Source organism: Nycticebus coucang, chromosome 21, assembly GCF_027406575.1.
Source record: "Nycticebus coucang isolate mNycCou1 chromosome 21, mNycCou1.pri, whole genome shotgun sequence".
NCBI lineage: Eukaryota > Metazoa > Chordata > Mammalia > Primates > Lorisidae > Nycticebus > Nycticebus coucang.
This window is the reverse complement of record NC_069800.1, coordinates 63722265-63745258: the sequence shown is the minus strand read 5'-3', so window position 1 is coordinate 63745258 and position 22994 is coordinate 63722265. Positions and strand designations below refer to the sequence as shown.

Below are 22994 nucleotides of genomic sequence, written 5' to 3'. Positions count from 1 at the left end.
AAAAAAAAAAAGAAAAGAAAGAAAGAGAGAGAAATAAATAAATAAATATCCGGTTGGTATTTAGTGCAGGGAAAGAAAAGAAACGAGAGAGAGAGAGAGAGAGAGAGCTGGTGGCTATCTCAGAGCAAAATGTGAAGTCTTGAACATCTTGATATTCTTGATAAGGCCATGAGGTTGGCAGAGCCAGTATCACACACATTTTATAAATGGGGAAACTGAGGCTGAGAGGGTTTAAGGTTGGTCCTCGCAAAGGAGTTGGTGGCAAACCTAGGTCTCCACACCCAGCAGCCCTTTGTTCTGGGCTGCACTGGCAGGCAACTGGGCCAGGGAACCAGGCCATGTTCAGAAGGGCCCCTTGTGCATGAGGGCTCTGCTGTCACCATCTTTAAATTCTTCCTTCTTTTGAGCCAGGGGCCTATAATAGCTCCATAGCTGGCCCTGTGCACAACTCCATGGACCCAAATGCCAGGAAAATCTGCCCTGTGTGGGGCTTGGAATGCCCACTGCTCCTGAAGCACCTCTGCCGTCATCCTTTGCTCCCGGCCTTGGTGGCGTCCTGAGGGCTCTCCTGGGCCCTGTGAGAGCCTCGGGGGAACACAGCGGCAGGTGCCACTTCACATCCTGCAGAATAAATGAGCACCCCACTCTCTCAGTTCATCAAAGTCGAGCTCTAAAATGAGTTTAATTAAAATAAGAGGCTCTTGGGTTTTCTCAGATTAGCTCGTGCTCAGACCTACTCAGAATATTGCGTTTCCTTTTGCTCCTTAGCTGGGCCTCTGTCTGACCCCCTGCTTCTGATTCTTGATTTAAAAGGTAGGAAAGAAAAAGAAAGAAAACAAAGAACTCCCCACTCCTTCCTAATACCCCCAAGCTCCATAGATGTCTTGTAAGTCTTAAATCCTTAAAAATGTGGCAATCGTGGTCGCTTCTGGGTTATAATTCTCAATGATTCCGAGCAGCAACTCCGGGCTCTCTGCTTGGGTTTCTGTGGTGGCCTTGCCATCCATCCCTGCAGGCCCTACAGAAACCTCCACATTTCCAGGAAGGCACAAGCGGGCCAGGGGAGTAACCAGCTCTCTCCCACAATTTCTCTTTTCCCAACGGCCATTGAACAAACGTTTCATCCTCTGGCGTGGTCCCCAAACGGGCTCCTTCCCTAATATTCAGGCAGCCCCTCATCCCTCTCTGGAATTGACTTTGGATGGATTCTACTTCCTGAAACATAACTTCCTCCAGTCCTAACTCCAGAGGTTAACCTACAAGCATGCATACAGCAACATCAAGGAAAAACACCCACGAATCAGAGCAAACTTGATTTTTTTATTATGCATTTGAAAGTATTTTCTGAGCATTCACACAATGAATTTCTCTCTGAGATACCGCCTTGCCGCAGTGCTACAAGTGTGTATGTGTTTGTAAAATGTAATTGAAGCACTAAAGAATATGCAATTGGATTGAGAACACAATTTAAAATCTGTATCTACATATATATATATACACACACACACACACACACACACACACAATGACTTTACTTTGAACAGGTCCACATAAAGGCATTGAAGAAGAGAACAGTTTCACAATAAATAATCACTTCTCTAAACTGTACAGAATCCTGCCAGCAGATCAGGAGCTTTCATTTCCTCATGATAGGTATTCACTTTTATACTTTAATAACTTATGAAATACTCATGGAGAATTTAACATTTCATTAAGGCCAACATTCCACCCTACACCATCTTAACTTCCCCATACAGTGCCCTTGGCACGCTCTCAAACAACAGCTCTCATCTCTGCGGCTAGTGGGAGGTGGGCAACCTATCCTCTGCGTGGACGCCTTTGCATAGCAGAGTCACATTTCCACGCACACAGCGAGCTCGGCACAGCAGGAAGAGCACAGCTGAACGAGATTTCGAACTGTCAGGCGTTACAATTCCCAGTTGTTGCTAATTATATAGATAAATAGGAATTTACATAATTTACAAAGAATTTGTGTTCCTGGTTTATTCTGTAGCCATTCCCTAAAGATCCACATTTATTCATGACAGCAAATATTCAACCTAATAGCCTTGAGTTGGAGCTGTCTTTACAGCCAGCTTCCTGCAAACAAGGCCTGAGTTCACCATAGTGCACAGGCCTGGTGTCTGCAAAGGACACGAAAGGTCAGTCAATTTTCCAAGAACAAGCTCTTGCTTGCCCCAGAGTTCAAAGCCAGCAGATATTAACTTTCTCCTTCTCTTGTCACAAACATCAAGGTTTCTTTTTCTTCCTCTTTTTTTTTTTTTTTTTTGGTGGGTACAAAGCACAGCTGAAAATTTCTCTGTCTAAATCCTATAAGCTTCAAACTTATAAACTCCTAAACAGCTACACTCGTGTCTGGAACAGATGCCTCGCAGCCTCACTAACTCTCACCTTGGGGTCTGTCCCAGGTCAGGACAGAAAGGCAGGCAGGCTCCTGCCACATAGGCATTTGGCGTTTATGATGAGATGGATGTGTGTTTACATTTACAAAGAGTTAGCTTGGAGTCCACTTATTCTCCAAGAGATGTCATGTCAAAAGCCAGTAAGTGGCTTTCCAACTTGCCATAGCTCTCTGAAAACAATTTCTTGCATGTAAGGAGAGCAGCCATGGGCGTCATGCCTCAGGGCACATCTGGGATCATTTTAACCATTAGGGAAACTGGGGCCATTGGGACTTGGGCATTCTCAAAGTGGGAGGTATTGTTAAGTGGGGGCTCTAGCGGAGGGTCTTCTGCCCCAGGAAAATTCACTCCTTGTCCTTAAAGAGGTGGAAGTTTGAACTGTGCACAGCAGAGGCTGACACCTCCCAAGAACAGGACGCTGAGCCTGTTCTCCGAAGGGGGCTCCTTCCAGAAGGAGGCGGCTGGGCAGGCAGGTGAAGTCCATTGTGGGGCACCAGCTTTGCTGGGTGGAGGTCTAAAGGCCTACTTGCATTGTCTGTCCTTGACTTCACCCTATCTTGGGGTAAGGGGGCAAAAGAAAAAGTGGTATATGAGGAAAGACTAGCTCCAGAAAGTGGGAAAAGGCCCTTTCCTCCCCTGCACCTGTAACCCTCTCCCTGGTGCTTCTCAGCAATTTCAAAGTCTGCTGTCTGCCCCCGGAGGTGTGAAAAGAGTAATTCCAGCATCCTCGGCCACAGCCCCCCAACCTCCGCCACAGTCTGGCCCAATCTTTGATTATCACAAGCAAAGGATGGTGGCTGTTTTCACTCTGAGATGTGACTCTGGGAATTACTAACTTGAATCTCGTAATAAAGCAAGGACCTGGGCTTCACAAAAGACATTCTTCCCAAGAAAAGCTTCTCACGAGAGTTTTATATGAATCACAGAGCCCTGTCCACCTGTGGAGGCCCCAGCGTTTGGGACACTGATTGCCTTTTTGGAACATCTATGTGCTTTTCCTGTGCAGGGCTCCTTTGCTGGCTGTTCTCTGAACACCTCAGGGCCTTTGCACATACTGTTTCCCCTGCCGGAACCCCCATTCCCTCACTCCTCCCTATAGTTCAGCCCCAACATCTTTCAGGTCACCCAGTCAGAAAGCCTGCCCTGTCACCCCCACCTCAAACTGCAGCCACCCTAACAATTCCCGTCCCCACCAGGCTTTCCTGTTCTCCTTTGCACATCTCACTATATTTTGCAGATTTGTCTGCTGCCTGCTTCCCCACTATTCAAGCTGAAAGGCAGCCTCTTCATCTTGCTCCCTGCCATCTCCCAAACGCCTAGGACAGTGCCCAGCAGGCCACAGTGCTTAACAAATCTTCGCTGAATGAATGCGTAAGTGAGTGAACAGACGATGCGATGGATGGATGAGTTTAATGCATCCCGCCCTCGCTGAGAGGAGTTTTGGTTTAGGATGATGAAGGGGGAAAGAGCAAAAGAATTAAGAGGCAGAGTGGGGACCAGCTGGGGTCTGACTCACGCTCTCTGCCACCTCGCCCACCTCCTCCCTCTCCACTTTCATTACGGACGCTGACAGATCCCTCTCCGGACTACTGGAAGCGGTCTGCCACCAATCTGGAAAGCTTCCTGTGTGCTGAGCATGGTTTAATCTTACCTTGATCAGTCCCTGTAGGAACCCAAGCCACCTCCAGGCTCTTATTATGAACATAAATCACCATGCCACCACAGATGTGCAGGTGAGTCATTAATAATGGTTTCTGACTGATAGGATGACAAACAAACCCGGTTTGACTGAAGGAAGCCTTCAGGAACTCTCATATAAAAAAGACAAGCGGGTTAAAAAATAATAATAAAACAAATCCGGGGACTTGGGTGAACCTGCTGCCAAGTTATGTAATTGACCTCTGTCCAGAATCAGACATTGAAAACAAGAAATGATTTGGGGGGTGGAGGTAATGAAGGTCTCTGCTGCTTTGGAAGCAGAGGCAGAGCATGGGCCTGGGCAGATGGGCCCACAGGAGCTCTGTGGTTGGAGGCTTTGTCCAGGCTGGACATCACAGCCTCGGGGCTGTGAGGTGCGAGGGCCAGGACACAGGGTGGGCTGGCCAGGGCCAGGGAAGTGGCAAAGGCTATCCACAGCTTCAGCTTCCTCTGGCCCCAGAGACAAGCTACCACAGGTCATCACAGCCTGTGAGTGCAGAGCCCCCAAGCAGACAGCTGCCTCCCCCTGCAGCCGCCCTGACCCCGGAGGAACGGTGCGTCACATCTTCCGCCGCAGGCCTCCGTCTGCACCTCTCCTCTCCTCTTCCTTTTCTTTGTCTGGCTTTGCTGCTGTCCTTGAGCTGCTGTGGGAGAGAGAGCCGGTTTTAATGAATCAACCTGCATTTCCATGTGGCTGGGTTCTTTTGTGTCAAATTCTGACTTTGTCTTCCCCACCACTGAGCACATCAACGCACTCCCCAAGGACACGAAGGCTGAGCGCTCAGTGGGTGGGCTTGACCAAGGTACCGCGTCTGCTCCCCACTCAGTTATTCACCAAGTGGTAAAAAGCCCAGAAGGAGGAACGAAAGGGCAGTAAACACTGGGTTTTGCAGACAGCAAATCCCAGGATCCTGACTGCTATGGCACCTGCCTTGTTGAGAGCTCTGTTTATGCTCCTTTTGTATGCTCCAGGGCCTTGAAATTAGTCACATCCGGGAAAGTTTCTAAAAGGTTTTGAAAACTGCCTGGCTGGGTTGATGAGTCTTGGCCCAAAGTTAAGAAAAAGAGGAGGAATTAACAAGAATACCTGTTAAGTGAATACACACTTCCACAGCCCCCCTGGGCCCGGTCTGGGGTCCGCTCAGTCATGACGTTAGACGTGATTTACGAGCTTCCCTAAGGCAGCTGGAGGCGACCACTGGGTCTCAAACTTAGGGCCTCTGGTGGCCACAAAGTAGGATAAATGAGTAACATAGGGGAATGGACATTGCGTGTCTCACTCAAACTTGGGGGGACACCACCCAGTTCCAGCCTCTACTGGTCAGCAGAGAACATAGGGCAGTGAGAGACCAGATGGTCCCATGCACTGTTTTTGAAGAAGCTAAATATTCACATTTGGTGAGGGGTTAATTCTTCTATGTTTAAATTGTTGTTGACAACTTGCTCATATTTTTGCAAAGTGCTGCACAGGCCAGAAGAAACATGTCTGTAGACCAGACACACCTGTGGCCACAATGTGGCTTCTGTCTGGAAGGCAGCAAGGGGGCAAGACTGCCCCATCCCCTACGCTTCTGGAGCAGAGGGTCCAGATCTTCTCTGGGCTCCGTGGTTCCTTTCCCTGGCCCACAGGATCTCAGCTACCAGAACATGGCTGACCCATCCTGCAGTCCCCTTCAAGAAGCCCAGGGCCTAGCTCTGCCCCCAGGGGGATAGGGCGGTTATCATCTGCACGTGAGAACTGGAGATGCTGTACCTGCTGGCATCCAAGGTTTGGGTGCAAAAGTGTATGCAGGCCTTGTCCTCTCGCCCCACACACTCACACCGCATGTGTGTCTGCTCCGACGGCTGCCAGCTCCCCCAAGACAGCCCCACGGACCTTTTGTCCCGGAAGCTTCCTCTGTAGTTGGACAGCCCATAGGGCACAGTCTGTCTGCAAAACATAGAGTGATGTGAGGTGAGCACAAACTGAGTTCCTGGGCCAGGGCACCACCCACGGCGTGGCTGGACACGTCCCCAGAACTGGTGTCCACTCCCTCCCCATGAAGCTCCGGGTCTTAGGAAGGCTCTGGAGGGACCTGTATACCCCCTGCTTCCTCCCACCCCCTGCATGGAAAGAGACAGAGGACCCGCCGATACCAGTCGCCTGGCAGCAGCCAGCCCTCTTGGGAACCGAGTGGACGCCCAGAGGGTGTGCAGCACGTGCAGGCTCCTGCCAGGCCCTGGGCCTCACCCACCCACCCGAGGGCTCGGAGCTCTGTCTATGCAGGTCTGTGAGGTTCCCATCTGCTCCAGCCCAGGCCACACAGGCCTGGCTTCCTCCAGGGGCAGATCTCACCCCTCAGCTCTGAAAGGGCCACCTGTGCCCCCATCTCCCCTTGTGAAAAGCCGAGAAATAACTAAGAACAACCGGAGTGCCCTGTCTGGAGGTTTTCTTCCTGTGGCAAGAACATTTGGGTTGACCAGCAAGCCAGCCTCAGTTCATGACCATATAGGACCTACTTAACCCGATAGCCTGAACCGTCCCTGGCTAATTGGCCTTGAACTGAGTTTCTCCTGTGTGCACAGCAGGCCTTGCAGTCTGTGATGATGAAAATACAACAAATGTCCCCGTCACCAGAGACACATCCCAGCCTCTCTTGGCCTCTAAAAGTCACTCCTTCAAAGGAACAAACTTCAGAAGGAACCCTCTGTACCCTCTGAGAGGCATCACCACTGCCCTGGCAACACAGCCGAGGGCAGAGCTGGCCTTGGGAAAAGTCTGAAACTGTTTACCAGTTACATTTATAGCTGGCGCTGGGGACAGGGTGACAGCACTTTTCAGAGAAATGCACATTCAAAGTGGTCTCAAGTTTGTGACATCTAAACCATTGCTCTCCAGAGAAGGAAGGAGCCATCCAGTGGGAAAAAGTTAAAAGCAGATGTTTAATTCATTAACTATACTGAACATGATTCGAGGGAGAAATTACTAATAACTAGCAGAAACTTAACGTGGCAAAAGCTATTTTTCCAATAAGTCTTGGTTTTTCTGTGGGTCCCCAAAGATGAACCACCTTGGTTCCTAGGAACCCCATGGAATATCACCAATTATCCACCTCAAAAGAAGTCTGACATCCTGGCTATGTGTTTAAAATAAAATAAAATTGAATTTATTTTCATTTGAAACACATGCCGGGGAGCCTCTTTGAGGTGGTGAGGACAAATGGTGGGGTGCACCCCACAATGTCCACATGCTTGGAGGGAGCCTTCCCCCCTGCCGGATGAGAGACGAGAGCTGAAAACCTGCCCCAGCCCCACTGTCCTCTTGTCTTCCCCATGCTCCCCACCCAGGTTTTCTGGGAAACAACACAGGGTGGGGGCGGGGGTTGCCTCCTGACAGCAGTGGCCCCACTGTTGAATGGTCTATGGTCTGTGTCAGGACGTGCAGAAAGAAAGCTGTGTCCAGCTCTGTTCTGAGCTGAGCCCTGTCTCGAGCCCCTGTGTACCTCAGGAATGGGAAGTCCCTGGGGGGTGCGGAGGGGGCAAGAAGACAATGCAGATATTGTTATGAGGTGGGATTTGGCTAAAGGTGTATTTTTCCAGTGATAGGGCCACATTAAATCTCTAAGTGTTGACATTAAATCCAGTCCCCCATTTCTCGGTGAAAATTACATACAAGGAATAACAACGCTCCCATTTTTCCATCAACAGCGAGGCCTGCAATTTTGAAATTGCTGTCAGCTGATTGCGCAGTTGCGCGTATAGAGCCTCTCAACCTCGGCAAAACACTCTAAGTGTCTTAAGCAGGAGACGAGGCCCTGCCATAGCTGTTAACGGAGACACGTTTTTCCCAGCAGCCGGGCACAAAGTGCCAGTGTGCAGAGGAGCCCTGGCAGTTTCCCGGCATGTTTACTGAGATGCACAGCCCCTGACCCTGCCCACAGCGCTGAGGCCCAGACACCTTCCCACCACGTCCCAGGCCTTCACCACACCCACTCTGCTGGTTGACTGCTGGGGGAACCCGGAGCTCTGCAGAGTCTACCCACCCTGACACTGTAGAATCTGGAACAAGAGTTCACAACTGAGTCCGCCTCCTTTACAGGTCTAAAATGGTAACAGTTTCTTTAAATCAATCTGATAACCTCTTAAACAAAAGAGTTCTACCCCCTACCTGGACAAATGTGAGTTTGATTGGTATAGTGATGCCAGAATCTTATTTATCGCAGTGTTTCAAATTTTTCCCTTTTTCCCAAATGTCATATAGAAATAATATTCCACATTGAACTCCCAAACCCCTCACATCGTCATCTGCAGCATCACGCAGAAAGCACTTTATTTCTCTCTACAAGCAATTTTTAAATAAGGAAGTGTGGCGTGTGTTTTTTTTTTTTTTTGTAAGTGCTTTTAACTTCTGCATTGCCTTTTCATAAATGCATTAACAATCGCCATCTTTCTGATCAGATAACTAGTTCCTACACCTGACGCTGAAAGGAAAGATACAATTATTCACAAACACCAGCCGGGAAACAGCAAAAGAAGCTTCACCGACCACATTTTAAAGACTCAGGAAAGTTTATCGAGTTGTCATTTCCTATTGAAAACCTGGTTTTCATCTTTGCTCCTTTAAATAGCATTCAACGAATATTTGCTGAATGCTTTTCAACAAACCAGCACTGGATCAGACCATGAGGGAAGGTCATGCACAGAGAGGCGAGGGGCCACAGGCACACAAAGTTTTCATCTAGCACAGAGGTTAGCAGATTGGTGCTTTGTCAGGGTTGTCAAATCAATACAGTTTTTTATTAAATCTGGAAATTTCACACAAACATCCCCATTTCTAGCTTTCCTTGAATAACTGGAAATTGTGCTAAGCAGGCCCACACTCCACCACGGCAGAGGGGCAGTAATGTCCAGAGCTGAGCGTGGCCCCAGCCCCCGCCACTCCCAGCGACTTCGGCCCTCTCCTCTTCCATCTTTTTATTACGAGTCCAGCCCGCATGAGCACCTGAGTTTACAACTCCCCATCTCGTTAGTGGCCTGTCCCATAAAGCGAAGCCAAATAGGTTATATGATATGTTAACAAAATTAGTACCTGATACTGTTCTTCTCCCTATAGATTTAATTGTTTTGTAATTTTAAAAAGCCCTCATTCTGGCTGAGTATCTCCCCCAGCACATAGAACGTGTTGACTTCACACTCAGAACACACATCAAGTTGATGATCTACTTCCTTTGTTCACAGTTTTCCTTCCGAAATGGGAAAGAGAAGGCAGGTGCTGCCTTTGGTCCCAGGGGACGTACGGTACAGAAAGTGTGCCTCTCTGGACTCGCCCTGTGGCCGATGGGAAGAGAAATAACTATTCCCCCGTCAGACAGTCAGCAGGCAGCCCTAAGCTTCCAGGCACCAGGGGTCATCAGATACCCTCTCCCACCATCCCCTGGAAAAACCACTTCGCACTTTCTAACTGCAGCTCAACTTCAGTTTTTATTAAATTCCTTCCTTAGCACCACTCACCAACTCTCTTACGCTTCGAAATGTCTTCTTGGGCAAGAAAGAAAATGTCAGCCACCTTCATTTACTATCTTCGTAACCTAAACTTGCTAGAGCTTTGTTCTAATGAGAAAGGCAGGAGGAAGGAACTGTAGGAAGTGGGTGAATGCTCAAAGGCTTGTGAAAATGGCCCTTCACTTTGACAAACACCCACTGGGCACTCACCATGTACGAGAGCATGGAGGGAAAGGAAACAAGATCAGAAAGAAAAGGACTGCTCTCAGGGCCTGGAGAAGGAATTAGCTAGACCAGAGGAGCATTTGATGTTTCTGTCTCCCAGAATCCAGTCTTCCATCTTTCCCCTGGGAAATTATCCCTCTCCCATGAGTGAGGTCCTCACCTTCCCCTGCCTGGGGGCTGGTCAGGTGACCTAAGCCAGGCCAGTCAGATCCCCTTTCCCCACATTCATTTTCTTGTTGTAAAGAATATTATAAAGACCTTGTGCTTCACACAATCAGAACAGTGAACTGGCAATTTTTAGCCTTACTTCTGCTGCAGAAAATCCTCATAGCTTAAAATTGGAGGACCCCAAGGCAGACTGCTCAGCTTGCCATCTCCCGCCACCAGAGAAAGTTGTCTCCTGCAGCCTAATTAAGAGCTGACGATTCTAGAGCATTTGGAAATATCAAAAGCAGTGTTTAAGGTGCTGAGAGTTGATTGTTAACTTTTAAAAAGGATACTCTATCCCTCACCCCTGCCCTTCCCCCCAAAACCTTTGGGATCATCCAGGACATAACGGTTCGAAGGTTTTAGCAATATCACATACATTTTCAAAAGAGAATGTTGAGCATGAAGCCTCACCGAGCAGACCTAAGAAGGAGGGTGGTGACCTCCGAGTTGCAGGTGGGATCCCCTCCCACGATGGGGCCTGGCCCTCACGCATTCTTCTAATATCGGCAACGGTGGGACTTTGTCCAGCTGGAGTCACTGATTGTGTCTGCCCCACTCACCTCCTCACCCTGGCAGCTCACTCAGTGTCTGGTCAGGATGGGTGGCCAATTATTACCTAATATCTCAATAATAAGTATCTGTGAAATGAATGAATGAAGGACGGGATGTGGCCTAAATTAGCCATCACTTCCAAGCCATACCCCATGTCCCAAATGTACAAAATTCTCCACTAATTCTATGGACTTCTATTTATTTTGGCCTCAGTCGGTCCATCTGTGAGGGTGTTTCCAAGACAGAGTAGGGTCCCTAGATCATCACCACAAGTGGACTATGTTTTGATAGTAACTCCTGCAGGCCACAAGGGCACCTTGACTGCCAAACCAGACTGCCCAGATGGTAGAGGCATCAAAATCAACACCAGAGGCTTCACTGGGCCAACAGATCCAGGCTGATAGTTCCAAGGGATGAGTCACTCACTCACAGAGAGGCCCAAGTGGGCACCTTCCCTCTGGGTCTGGACATTGAAAGGGTTCACTGGGTCTCTCCAAAGGTCCACCCAGAGATTCTTAAATCCCCTTGCCATCACCTGAGCATCTTCCAATAGCACAATCACTGCAGAAGGTCCCAGACCCCCACTCCAGCAATAAAACTACAATTCAGCATGGGGGTCCCAGGCCCCACCCAAAAGCTAAGAGCTTCTCAGGGTCTCACCAGTGGTATTTAGAAAGTTTCAGCCCACACAGTTTACCCCCTTACATGGCCCACTCCTGCACAGCCTAGCTTAAAAGTAACCTCAAAACCACAGAATTTGTCATCCCATCAGGTCATCAGAACACAGGCCTCTTCCCTAACACAGGTGTACATGCCCTGAAAGGTATTTCAAGGAAGTGCCAGGGGTCAAAGGAAAGAAGAACAGAAAAATGCCTCTGTTTTTGTTTTGTGGAATAGGATTTTCAAGAGTTACAGCTTTAAAAAAAAAAAAAAAGTGTTAAACTCCTCCAATCCGCAGGGAATGAAGCCATGTTATACATAGAATCCCATCCACCCGGTAGAGCCCAAATGCATCAAATGAGTTAGGCTAGAGTTTCTCTCCCTAAGCCCCAGTGACCCCCAGTGAATTCCAGGTCGAATGCAGGCATGAGGAACCCACGTCTATCTGGCACGGCCTCGTTAGAACTTTATGCAAAGCTGCAGACAGATGAGGCTCAAAATAGTTCCCAGCAGTGGAAACAGAAGAGGGGAAACAGGGAGCAGGTATTTTTGTAAGCAGGTATTTTGGGGGGAATTTGTAGAGAGATTTAAAAAATGCTGACACTGTCGTACCAAAATACACACACAAGCAAGAGAAGACGCCCTTGCTGATTTTCAGGAGATGCAGGTTAACTGTGGAAATGATCTCTGGGAACTAAACCTCTGCTCTGCGTGGCAAGGAGAGCAGAGAGATCCTCGTTTCCCACCTAACCCAGTCGTGTGTGTCAGTAACTCCAATAGACATCACGTACCTCAAATGAAGGTGACTGGAGTCCCTGTTAGAAGTGCAGGCTTTCCCCTCAAACAGGAGGCCAGGCTGGGGTTAGGGTGAGGCAAGCTAAGCAAACGCAGGGTCATAACCCACGTTTAGTAAAAATAATGATGTTTTGTTGATTATGGTTTGGGGCCATTTTCATTTTCTGAGACTACTGCATTATAGTTTACTCATTTTCCCTCCTGCGTTTTGGCACCTCCTGAAAGGTCGTACTCGCCCTATTTAGCCCTTGAGAGAAAGCTTTGGTAATCAGATTCATAAAAATCCAGAAAAGGTACATAGCCCTCCGCTTTCTCATGCACTCGCTCTGAGTTTTGGTAAAGACGATTTACACACCCCAAGCTTTGGGAAGAAAGTGTCCACTCATGGGCCGTTCATGCTGTCTCTGTTTCCGCACACTTCTCATTGACTTGTAGGCAACCAATCTGTTTCTGGTTTCTACATTACTTGGCCAGGGCACAGTGCTCCCTAGCAGCTCCGTCCTGAGTTACTGTTTGTGAAACTCTCCCACTAAGCTGCCCTGGGAAGGGCAGAACCGGGAGGAGGCCTGTGCCTCCAGGCCTTTGCCAGTCCCCACAGTCCCCAGAAGTGCTTGGCTCTCCTGAGGCTCTGAGCTGGGGCAGATGAGAAGGATGGCCAGAGGCCCTGTCATGGCTGCCTGGACTTGTGAGACTTGTGGGTGAACTGGGATGTAGGAGCACCCAGAACTGTGTCTGGACAAGCAGTTCACACACATGGCAAGCCACCCTTCACGGCACTCAGCCACACTCAACATTTATTTGATGCCTTTCCCAAAGGTGACGAACGTGTCTCATTTTAAGGGACTCTATTTTCAACTGAAACACAACATGGGCTGAGAGCAGGTCGCTTTCTCATGTCGAGCAGAGCCAGTCGGCCTCCCGTACGCTCGAGAGCTGAGCGGTGCTCAGACAGGGTCACCCCGAGGTATGAAACAGATCCCTTCGAGGAGCCACAGCTCTGGCGCGGGACAGAGAGCTGGAATTATAAAGCAAGGTCACTGTTTTTCTCCCAGCTTCCTTTGTTTTAAATTCTTGCAGGAATAAACTGCAGCAGACATGTCAGAGCCTTTCATCTGACTTCAGATTTAAGGCCAAGTTCCTAGCAGTGGGCTCTTTCATCTAGCAGAAATCCAAATTCTCTCTTAGGGTCCCTCAGGTCATGATCTCTTTGTACCAAGTGTTCTTGCTACAGATCAAACCGCCTCCCAGCCTCAAGTCCCTCCTTCTCTCAAGCAGAGCTCATCTGCATCGCAGTGATGTCTACACCTGTTTTTGTTCCTGGACAACGCTCCCCCTCATGATGACTCAGTGGCAGAAAGAGGGACATTCAGCCCTCATGGACCCAACAGGAAGGTCCCCATGGGGGCCACCAAACTTTCCAACAAACTCGGAAGTTTATCCCCAAGTCTCTCCAGTTTTAAAGAAGTGTCTTGCCATCAAATGATCTAAGAAATCTGCTCTTCCAACTCAAAACTGTGATCCAAAAGCGTGCCAGATTTCCACGGAGAGGATGGAAAAATCTCGTGGCAGGAAACAATTCATAAAGCTGTGCACCATCAGGCCTATGCTCAGGGTCACGTTCACTCTGTCCGCGATGCCAACTTCTTTCACATGTCCTCAAAAGCACATCATGAATCATTTCTTATAAACTTGGTGTCTGCAGTATTTCCTGGTGACTCCCAGTCTCTGACACCTGCTTCAGGTCCTGGGCAATGCTGGGTGAGATGGGAAAGGAGAGTCTTGGGGCCCCATGGTGTGCTTGGCTACCAATTATACAGCATTATATACTTCTAGGGACAGAAGAAGGCAGCAGACCCCCAGCAAGGATTTCACAAAGGTGTCCCACAAAGAGGTTCTAAGCAGATCACCCAAATTATCCTGATTGGATACCCTGGAATTAACCACAGTCACCTCCCATGCCTCCCATTCCACAGAGGGATCTCCTGGCCAGCGCCCTCAGAGAGCACCATGTGCTCATGGTGATCATCCTGATCATTGATCAGTGTGATCATCCTGATCATTTGTGAATGTAAGAGGGAAGCTGGGGGAAACCAGAAAGGCAGGGCAGAACCAGCTACATCTCAGCCCAGCCCCGACAACCTTTGGCCAAGATGTCTTTACCAACCTGCTTATCAGGGACAGAGCGAGCCAGGCAGCCTCTTCCCAGGGTCTGTAAACCTTCTGCTAATTGGGTGCTAATAGGCTGTCCCCCCTATTACACACATCAGGTGTGGAGGGCTGTGGCCTGGGAGGGGAGCAGCCTGCTACAGGGCACTCTAGGGGGCTGAGTCAGACTGAGGCAGGATGGTCTGTGGAGATGGACTTCAGCAGCACTTGAGAAAGAACTTTCTGCTCACCAGTGGGCAGGCTCTAGCCACAGAGTGCCGGCGCCTGCCAGGAAGACCACCTCTGGCCCAGGAAAGGTGTCCTCAGGGCTGGAGGTTGGAGTGCTAACTAGATTCTGGGCACCGTGCTACCCACCACAGCGCTCCCCGTTTGCTTTCTCAAGTCCCCTGCTGACACCTTCCTGTGGGGTACTCTGTTCCTTCACTTCACAGACAGAAGAACTGGCCCCAGCGTGATACCTCCTAAGTGGCAGGTGCATGTGAGCCCAGAGGCTGAGCTCCTAGCCACTGCAGGTGCAGTTTGGATGAAGGGGTCCCAGCATCTGCTCCTCTATAACCACCATGCGTCTCTGAACCAAAGGACAGGATGAGTTTGAAGCCAGGTCTGCAAGAAGGGATGGCTTTGAGCAGACCTGTCTCCTGTCTCTACCCAGCCCTGGTAACTGCACCAGAGTAGACAGATCCGGGCTCATGGCTCAGCAGCCGGGAATAATAAAATCCCACACCAGGAACAGAGCACGTGACCTCTGAGTCTCCCACCCTCTCCCTCAGACGTACACCCTCGGCCCCAGCATCTCGGACATTGAGACAAACCTGGCTTGCTAGGAACACCCACCCAAGAAGCCCCTCTGTCCCACTGAGGGCTAACGGGAAATGTTCTCAGCAAGCTAGTGCTGTCTCCAGAATAAAATTTAGGATGTGCAATGGACCAAAGATTTGGACTTCGCTCTTGTGTTAGCTTATTTCTATAAAAACAGTCTTGCAGGGCGGTGCCTATGGCTCAGGGGGTAAGGCACCGGCCCCATATACCGAGGGTGGCGGGTTCAAACTTCAGCCCCGGCCAAACTGCAACAAAAAAATAGCCGGGCATTAAAAAAAAGTCTTGCAAAGGGCAAATGTATTATTACAAAGAAATATGTGTGTGTGTGTGTAATCACTATCAAAAAGAACAAAACCATCCTTAAATCAGTCAGAAATGGGGACCATATCTTTCATCACTCACCCAGATCCCCACCAAGGGCTGGCCTAGATGAAGCACTTAACTAAAAAGTGAAGCTGAATGAGCACAGGAGTCACCTGGGACAGCACCGAAGCCCACATTGGGATGTTATAAAAGCTGGAATTTCTCTTCTTGAAAACAAACGAAATTGCCTTTCTTGAAGAGCACAGTAGGCAAAGCCAGAATCTGTGTGATGTTGCCTTTTTTGCAGTAGAATACAAGTTTAAATGTTTTATTAATTGTTTTGGTTTTTTTCCTGCTCTTTGCTTCTTTGGAAGAAGAAAAGAACTCAAAACAAATGTCATTCCTGCTGGGCTGCGTAAGCATGGTGTGCCTTGGAGCCGCTGGGAACAGGCTGGCCGTCTCTATCGTAGCCGGTCCACCAGACCATGGGACCCATCACACCACAGGACTTAGGAGACCTGCAGGGCAGTGTCCTGGAGTCAGGCTGACATCTGTCTCCAACACAGATGAACACAGAGGTGGGGGGCACCTCCTGCCCCGAGGCCACTCAGAGAGTCACATCCAGGACACAAACTCCTGGGTTCTGGAGCCTTCTCCATGGGTGGGGATTGTAGATCCCAGATTTTCTGCCACAGTCACGATTTCAAACATCCTGCCCTGCCCCTTATATAAATGCATTCCCACTTGTCAGCCCATATGGCTCAGACTTTTTGTTTGGAAAACACGGTTGCCACCACAGAACCATCACAAATCTCTCATATGTCTCTGGCAAGATTAGCAGATGGCAAGTCCCTTCAGTTCTCGGGGTGGGGAGGAACACACTGGGGCTCTTTGCTGGGGTCCTGCAGCTCAGTCAGCCATCTGATGCACTTTCACTCTTCTGCAGTCCAGAGGGGCCAGCATGGCCCTGTAATGGTTAAATTTATGTGCCAACTTGTCTAGGCTATGGTGCCCTGTCCTTTGCTCAAACACCAATCTGGGTGTTGCAGTGAAAGTATTTTTTAGATGTGATTAATGTTTAAATCAGCAAAGCACATGACCCTATAGAATGGGGGGAGGTCTCACTCAATCAGTCGTAAAAGACGGAGGTCTCTGACCAGAAAAGAGTGCAGCCTCCCGGCTTCCCGACTCACAGCTGTAATCTCAACTCCTGCTGGGGTTTCCAGCCTAGGGGCCTGCAGAGTTCAGACTTGTCAGCCAGTTCCTTGAAATCTCCCTTTCTCTCTCTCCATCCATGTCCTCCTGAGAGTCACTGGCTGTAACTTCCATCATATCATCCAAACAGCCCCAAAGAGGAGCCAAATTTGTCTCCTGGCAACTGCGGCTCTTATCCATAGGTACACAGCGACACACATTCGTCCTCCTGCCTGTCCTTCTGGAGATCCCTAACACAGTCCCCCACTACTTACTAGCACACCCCATTTCTTAGCCATACTCGTAGAGAACCACCCAAAAAGTTCAAGCACACAGCCCTCTGGACCCCCACCTCTTCCCTTGTTATCTTAGTCCCAGCAAGTTTTCCACGACAATGCAATGCGATGTGTTTTTCTCTGATTTGGGGTTTTGCTTTTGTTGGCAGTAGTGGGGTTGTTTGGGCGTAGAAGAAGCCTGGGGGTCCTAACATGGGAGAGGAAAGTCTCCCCACTGGTGACAATCCCACCGTCCCTTGATTATCTGCTACCTCCACAGGGACAAGAAGCACATATGCCAAGGGACAGATTCAGTCCCTCTTTGGGGCCACAGACTTTCTGGAGGATATGATAGAAATTATGGGTAGTGTCCCTCCATAAAAATACGCACATCCACACACACCTGCAGGAAGACACATGTAGGTGAGGCGTCTATAGCCTGAAACCCTGGTAACAGCAAAGGTGGGAAAGAACAGCCAGCCAGTAGGACTCAACCAAAAGTCAACTCACACTCACCAAGCCTCTGTTACCTGACGAGTGCTGAAAGGAAGGGCCGACCCAGCTCAGGTGGAGGGAGAAAGTGAGGAAGTGGGGGAGCCCACGGCAGAATTGAAGAGTCTCAGAGCTTCCAGATGAAAGGTATTGAAGAGAGTATTCTTTCAAGTTGAAACAACACAGTTGACTTTGCATGAGGAAGAGCAGAGTGGGTCTCCTTAGCAACTCCCCACACCACACCTGCAGCATCCTAAGTCCTTGAACGTAGCATCCATGACCTAGCTCAGATGCCCTTCAGAGACAAGCAGGAAAACTGATTCTCTCTCCATGCAACAGAAGGGGCAACAGAACAAAGTCACCAAAAGGTGAAAATCTCCCAGAGTTCAAGACTCCTGATTTTGGCATGAGGATCAAGGCTCCCTCAGTCTCTCAGAGGAGCCAGTCATAAGGACAGGGAGGGAGCCACACCCTGGTGGAGAAGTCTGGAGAGGGAGGTCAGCATGCTATTGACAACGGGGTGGCAGCCACGAGGGAGAATGTCTCAAGACTGCGACCGAATGGAGGGAGGACAGAACCACTAGGAAAGACCTCGCCACCCACTGCCCCCACCCCTTCAGCTCAATTGATAATTTTTCAGATTCTTGTATTTTCACCCCAGGCCCATGTTCCACATCACCAGAACCCATTTTCTCAAACTTAAGCCTTCTCTATTTTAAAGATAGCAAAAGATCAACCTACACACCTACAGTTTCAGAAAGGAGACAGGGAAGAAGGAAGGGCGGAGGGAGGCCATCCAATCTTCCTCGTAGAAACTATTCTGCTTGTCTAATTCAAGACACTCAAGTCTGGCTATCGTCATTTTCATTTCCCATGTAGCTCACAGGACACCCAAACACCAGATTTAATCCTTTTTTCCGAGTGTCTAAAATAACTCGGGGTGAGAGAAGAGGGGAAAAGGTAAATCAGGCTTCAGGGGGAAAGTTAGGAAGTTGCCTGCCCTGGAAAAAGTCAAAAGATGCTTCTGGGGCCATAAAAGACAGCTTGAAACTGGGACACAGGATTTCAGGCAGAGGGCAGGGTGTCTGCTGAGCCTCCAGGACGTGGCTCACGCAAATGCTTCCTCCCTAGCCAGCGCCACTCAGGGCCTGGGGCACTGGGAAAGGGCTGAGATGGCCCTCAGGGCCCGGCCCCTCATCCACTGTCTTCTTCCTCCTCTGGGAGTCTCACGGGAGTCTCCTGAGACAAGGGCTCAGTCCTGCTCACTGTCGGTGCCTCGATGTTATGAAGCTAATTTGTCAGCTCATGATACCAGAAGGATGAGAATCAGAAAGGACAAGTGTTAGGGTGACGAGGCCTGTAAGGAAAGTGACACTGATCGCAGAGAAGAGAAGGTGATCATTGGTAGCCCAGTACACGTCACTTTCACCTCCACCACAAAGGGGAATGAAACCAGGAGGGCTGCCCGTCCTCCTATCGTGGGCTGACAACAGGAGGACGCAGGCTGGGCAGGCACATCAAGCTGTCCGGGTCAGCTATGAATGTGTGGGGCCCAGGATACAAGTAAATGTGGAGTCCTTGGTTCAAAAAGCATCAAGAATTTCAAGACAGTGAAAGGTGAAAGCAGGGCACGCACCACATTGAGTACTCCCCTGTCTGCCATCCTGGCACAACGACCAGGATGTGATGAGAGTCTTATCACCTGCTTTGAAAGACAATGGACCCCTCACATCCTTTGCACTTCATTCTAGACGTGCCCAGGGAACATGGTGGGGGAGCGAGCATCACCCAGAAGGCTCAGAGGGCTTGTGGATAAAGGAATCCCTGAGGGATGTGAATCAAGTTGGCCCCACGCACAGGCGAAGTTGCCTTTCTGGGCCAAAGATCTGTATTTACAACCAAATCCAAGTTCCCATCTAAGACTCACTAGTAGGATACAAGCAGGAGTTCCAGAAGATCCCAAGAATGCCCAGGGAATGGAGCTGAGAGGATGTGGTCCCTTTTCGCCTTCCTGAAACTCTGTAGGTGTGTAGATCTTGAAAGCAAGTCCCAGAAGGTTAGTGATCAGCATAGGCAGGCCATCTACATTGTTTGCAAGGCGATGGCTCCACACCAGGGCTCCATAAACACACTGAAGAAGTAAATGAGCCCATCGAGTCCTCCCCACAGCAGAGCCACACTCTGTGCACATGGCCTCAGGAGAGGGGAGAGGCCCCAGGCTATGTTTTATAATCAGAGAGTTCTTTTTATGATTATTATTATTATTATTACTAAATCATAGCTGTGTACATTAATGCAATCATGGGGACCATACATTGGTTTTATAGACCGTTTGACATATTTTCATCACACTGGTTAACACTGCCTTCCTGGCATTTTCTTAGTTATTGTGTTAAGACATTTATATTCTACATTTACCAAGTTTCACATGTACCCTTGTAAGATGCACCTCAGGCGTAATCCCACCAAATACCCTCCCTCCGCCCATTCTCCCTCCTCCCTCCCCTCCCTCTCCCCCTTCCCCATGTTCTTAGGTTATAACTGGATTACAGCTTTCATGTGAAAGCCATAAATTAGTTTCATAGTAGGGCTGAGTACATTGGATACTTTTTCTTCCATTCTTGAGATACTTCACTAAGAAGAATATGTTCCAGCTCCATCCATGTAAACATGAAAGAGGTAAAGTCTCCATCTTTCTTTTTTTTTTTTTTTTTTGTAGAGACAGAGTCTCACTATACCACCCTCGGGTAGAGTGCCATGGCGTCACACAGCTCACAGCAACCTCTAACTCTTGGGCTTACGCGATTCTCTTGCCTCAGCCTCCAGAGCAGCTGGGACTACAGGCGTCCGCCACAACGCCCGGCTATTTTTTTGTTGTTGTTGCAGTTTGGCCGGGGCTGGGTTTGAACCCGCCACCCTCAGCATATGGGGCCGGCGCCCTACTCACTGAGCCACAGGAGCCGCCCGTCTCCATCTTTCTTTAAGGCTGCATAATATTCCATGGTGTACATATACCACAATTTATTAATCCATTCGTGGATCGATGGGCACTTGGGCTTTTTCCGTGACTTAGCAATTATGAATTGGGCTGCAGTAAAAACATTCTGGTACAAATATCTTTGTTATAATGTGATTTTTGGTCTTCCGGGTATATACCTAGTAGAGGAATTATACAATTGAATGGCAGATCTATTTTTAGATCTCTAAGTGTTCTCCACACATCTTTCCAAAAGGAATGTATTAATTTGCATTCCAGAGAGTTCTTAAGGTCTGGGGAATGGGGTTCTCTGTGGCCGTGGCAATGGGTGGCTAGAGACAGCTTGGGGAAGACCCAGGGGTGGGCCATCGAGCATCCACCCTGCCTTGGCATCCAGAAAGGCCTGGGGGGAGGAAAGGAGCCCACCCTGGTGGACTCTCCCTCCGACTGGGCAGGCTTTGTTGGGCTCTGCTGAGCCCACACTCAGTCCCCGTGGAGAAAGGGCTGCTTTCAAGGAATTTTAAACTCCCTGGAGCCTGTGACGGGGCCAGCATGGCTATGAGCCCCACTCAGCCCCTGGAGCATGAAATAAACTCAGGGGCTTTTTCCAAGAGAGGAAAGAGGCTTCTCAGGTATCTAATCCCCCTGGCCAGCTAGGTTCACTCAGAGAGGGCCCCCCTTTCTCCCACACCAAACCTGGGATCAAGTTTCTCCTGGGCCAGGTCCTCAGAGGGGATAGGGGTCACACCCCTGACCTGCAGGAGGGACCTGAGCTGGCAGGAGACCCCAAAAGAAGCTGAAGGCTGTACCAGGGCAGGTTCTGGGCTGACCTAGCTGGGCTGGGGTGGGACGGGGTCGTCCCAGGAATGTGACGCAGGCTGACTTACTCAGGGGTGTTGATCCAGATGATGTCCAGGTGGCAATAGTAGACACACTCCTTGTCCTTGTAGGTGAAGCACGTGCAGCGCCTGGATCTGTGATGCTCAGAGCCCTTCTCAGCTTCCTGGTCCCTGGCCTGACTGGGTGCCTGCTCCTGCCCAGGGCTAGGGCTTGGACCCTGCACTGCTGTGGGAGCCGCAGTCCTGTCACCCGGGCCAGGCCCCATCTCTTCATGGTCCTCCTCAGATCTGGCTGCAGGGGGGCCCTGGAGGACGCCACTCCTGCCAGCATCCCCAGGCTGGGGGTGAGCCATGAACCCTGCAGGAGGCAGATGGAAGGGCTCCTGAGCCTAGTGTGCAGACCTCTCAAACCTACCACCCCAAACACCTGAGGAGGGTGTTACAGAAGCAAAATTTCCTGCAAAGTTTGCAAAGCGATGTGCACAGCTAAGTGCATGCTTTATGAAATGCTTGCAAGTTGTTGTCACTCTGCAAAGTCTGCAAGCTATTTGCACTCATGAAAAACTTGCACGCATTTTGTGCCCTTTCCCAAACTTTGCAAGCATTTCGTGCAGTCTCTGAATAGTTTGAAACTTTTTGAGAAGTTCCCAATTTCGTGAAAAAATGACCCAGTCTGTCTGGGCATCACGACCCCAGGCAGTGCGTGGGCTACAAGCCTCAGAGCCCGCAGGGTAGTCCTTACACACCGCTCTGCCCCGCAGCCCGCCCCCAGGCGTCTACAGGGGTGGAGAGTCCAGGGAGAGTCTGCTCCCGGCCACACGCACACCTTCTCGGCGCCCCCAGTCCCTCCACCCCTGGGTCCTTTTGTGTGCGCTCCCGCCAGGAGAGGCACGCGCCCCGCCCGCTTACCTGCGGCGGTCACCGTGAGCCCAAAAAGTAGCCACAGCCCCGGCTCCATGAACCCCGATCAGGCGCGGGAGCTCTGGCCGGGAGGACGGCCGCTCCTGGCCGCGAAAGGGCACCGGCACGGGGCAAAGCTGGCCTCGCCCTCCTTCGAGGCTGGTCGCTCGCTCGCTGTGTCTCCAGCTCCAGCCACAAGTTGGCTGGGGCGTCACAAACTTTCAGAGCGCGCTGCCCATCCCTGCGCAGGACTGGCCGGCTGTGGGCTTGGGCTTTCTGGCTCCCGCACCACCCGCCTTTCCTCCCCGCCCCCCAGAGGGGCTGGAGCTGCTCGCGGGGCCTTTGAACCCAAGGAGCACCGGGGGTCGCCTCCCAGGCACGGGCTTGGGGGAGCTGGCCCAGCCCTGAGCACAGCGGCCTGAGGCGCACCCGGGACAGCCAGGGGCAGGGGGCGGCGCAGAGCGACTGGGTGGGGTGGGGTAGGGTGGGGTGGGGGCCGAGACAGCTGCCAGCTGCAGAAGGCTGCAGGGGCGCGCGGGTACACACACACACACACACACACACACACACACACACACGCAGGCACACTCACACTCGCACGCCCCCCCCACCCCACTGGGACCTGCAGCCTCCTCCAGCCCCCCACGCAAGAGCAGCAAGAGATGATAAATGGCTATGCCGAAGGGTTATCTTTTATCTCAAGTCTAAGGGTATGTTCACCTAATGACACCTTAGGCTGGTGTACTTTACACTCGTGACTCAGAGGCCCCAGCGTCTCCCTACCTCTCCCAGGTGTTCAGCCTCGCTGGGTGGGGCAGTGGCCCAGAGCAAAGTCAACACAGATCTGTGTTAGCGGTCCTGAGGCTCCAGGACTTCCTCATGGCCCCTGTACAGGTGGAGTGGCTGCAGTGACAGATTCCTCTCCCAAAAGGCCAAGTTCATTCTCTCATCTATCCACCTAATGGGATGTGGCCTCCCAGCACCC

The 22994-nt window shown here is 50.4% G+C and overlaps 1 protein-coding gene across 2 annotated transcripts; it reads right to left on the bottom strand.

The window, feature by feature from the left end:
• Nucleotides 1–1311: 1311 nt before the first annotated feature.
• Nucleotides 1312–22466, bottom strand: EDN3 (endothelin 3). 2 transcript variants are annotated; one of them, XM_053574171.1, is made up of 5 exons: nucleotides 22019–22466; nucleotides 21158–21467; nucleotides 5875–6051; nucleotides 4664–4765; nucleotides 1312–2975 (listed from the first exon to the last, which is right to left on the bottom strand). In XM_053574171.1, exons 1-4 carry the CDS (start codon nucleotides 22065–22067, stop codon nucleotides 4681–4683), a joined length of 621 nt encoding a protein of 206 aa, XP_053430146.1. In that variant the 5' UTR covers nucleotides 22068–22466; the 3' UTR covers nucleotides 1312–2975; nucleotides 4664–4680. The 2 variants fall into 2 exon arrangements, with proteins under 2 accessions (XP_053430146.1, XP_053430145.1); XM_053574170.1 differs by lacking the exon at nucleotides 1312–2975 and having other exon boundaries at nucleotides 4521–4765.
• Nucleotides 22467–22994: the final 528 nt, after the last annotated feature.

What these genes read in the sequence shown, in the direction of transcription:
- EDN3 (XM_053574171.1), bottom strand. Translation starts at nt 22,067, where the DNA reads ATGGAGCCGGGGCTGTGGCTACTTTTTGGGCTCACGGTGACCGCCGCA. An exon ending in GCTCACGGTGACCGCCGCAG is followed by an intron (nt 21,468 to 22,018) that starts GTAAGCGGGCGG and finishes TGCCTCCTGCAG; the next exon opens with GGTTCATGGCTCACCCCCAG. An exon ending in ATCTGGATCAACACCCCTGA is followed by an intron (nt 6,052 to 21,157) that starts GTAAGTCAGCCT and finishes TATGTTTTGCAG; the next exon opens with ACAGACTGTGCCCTATGGGC.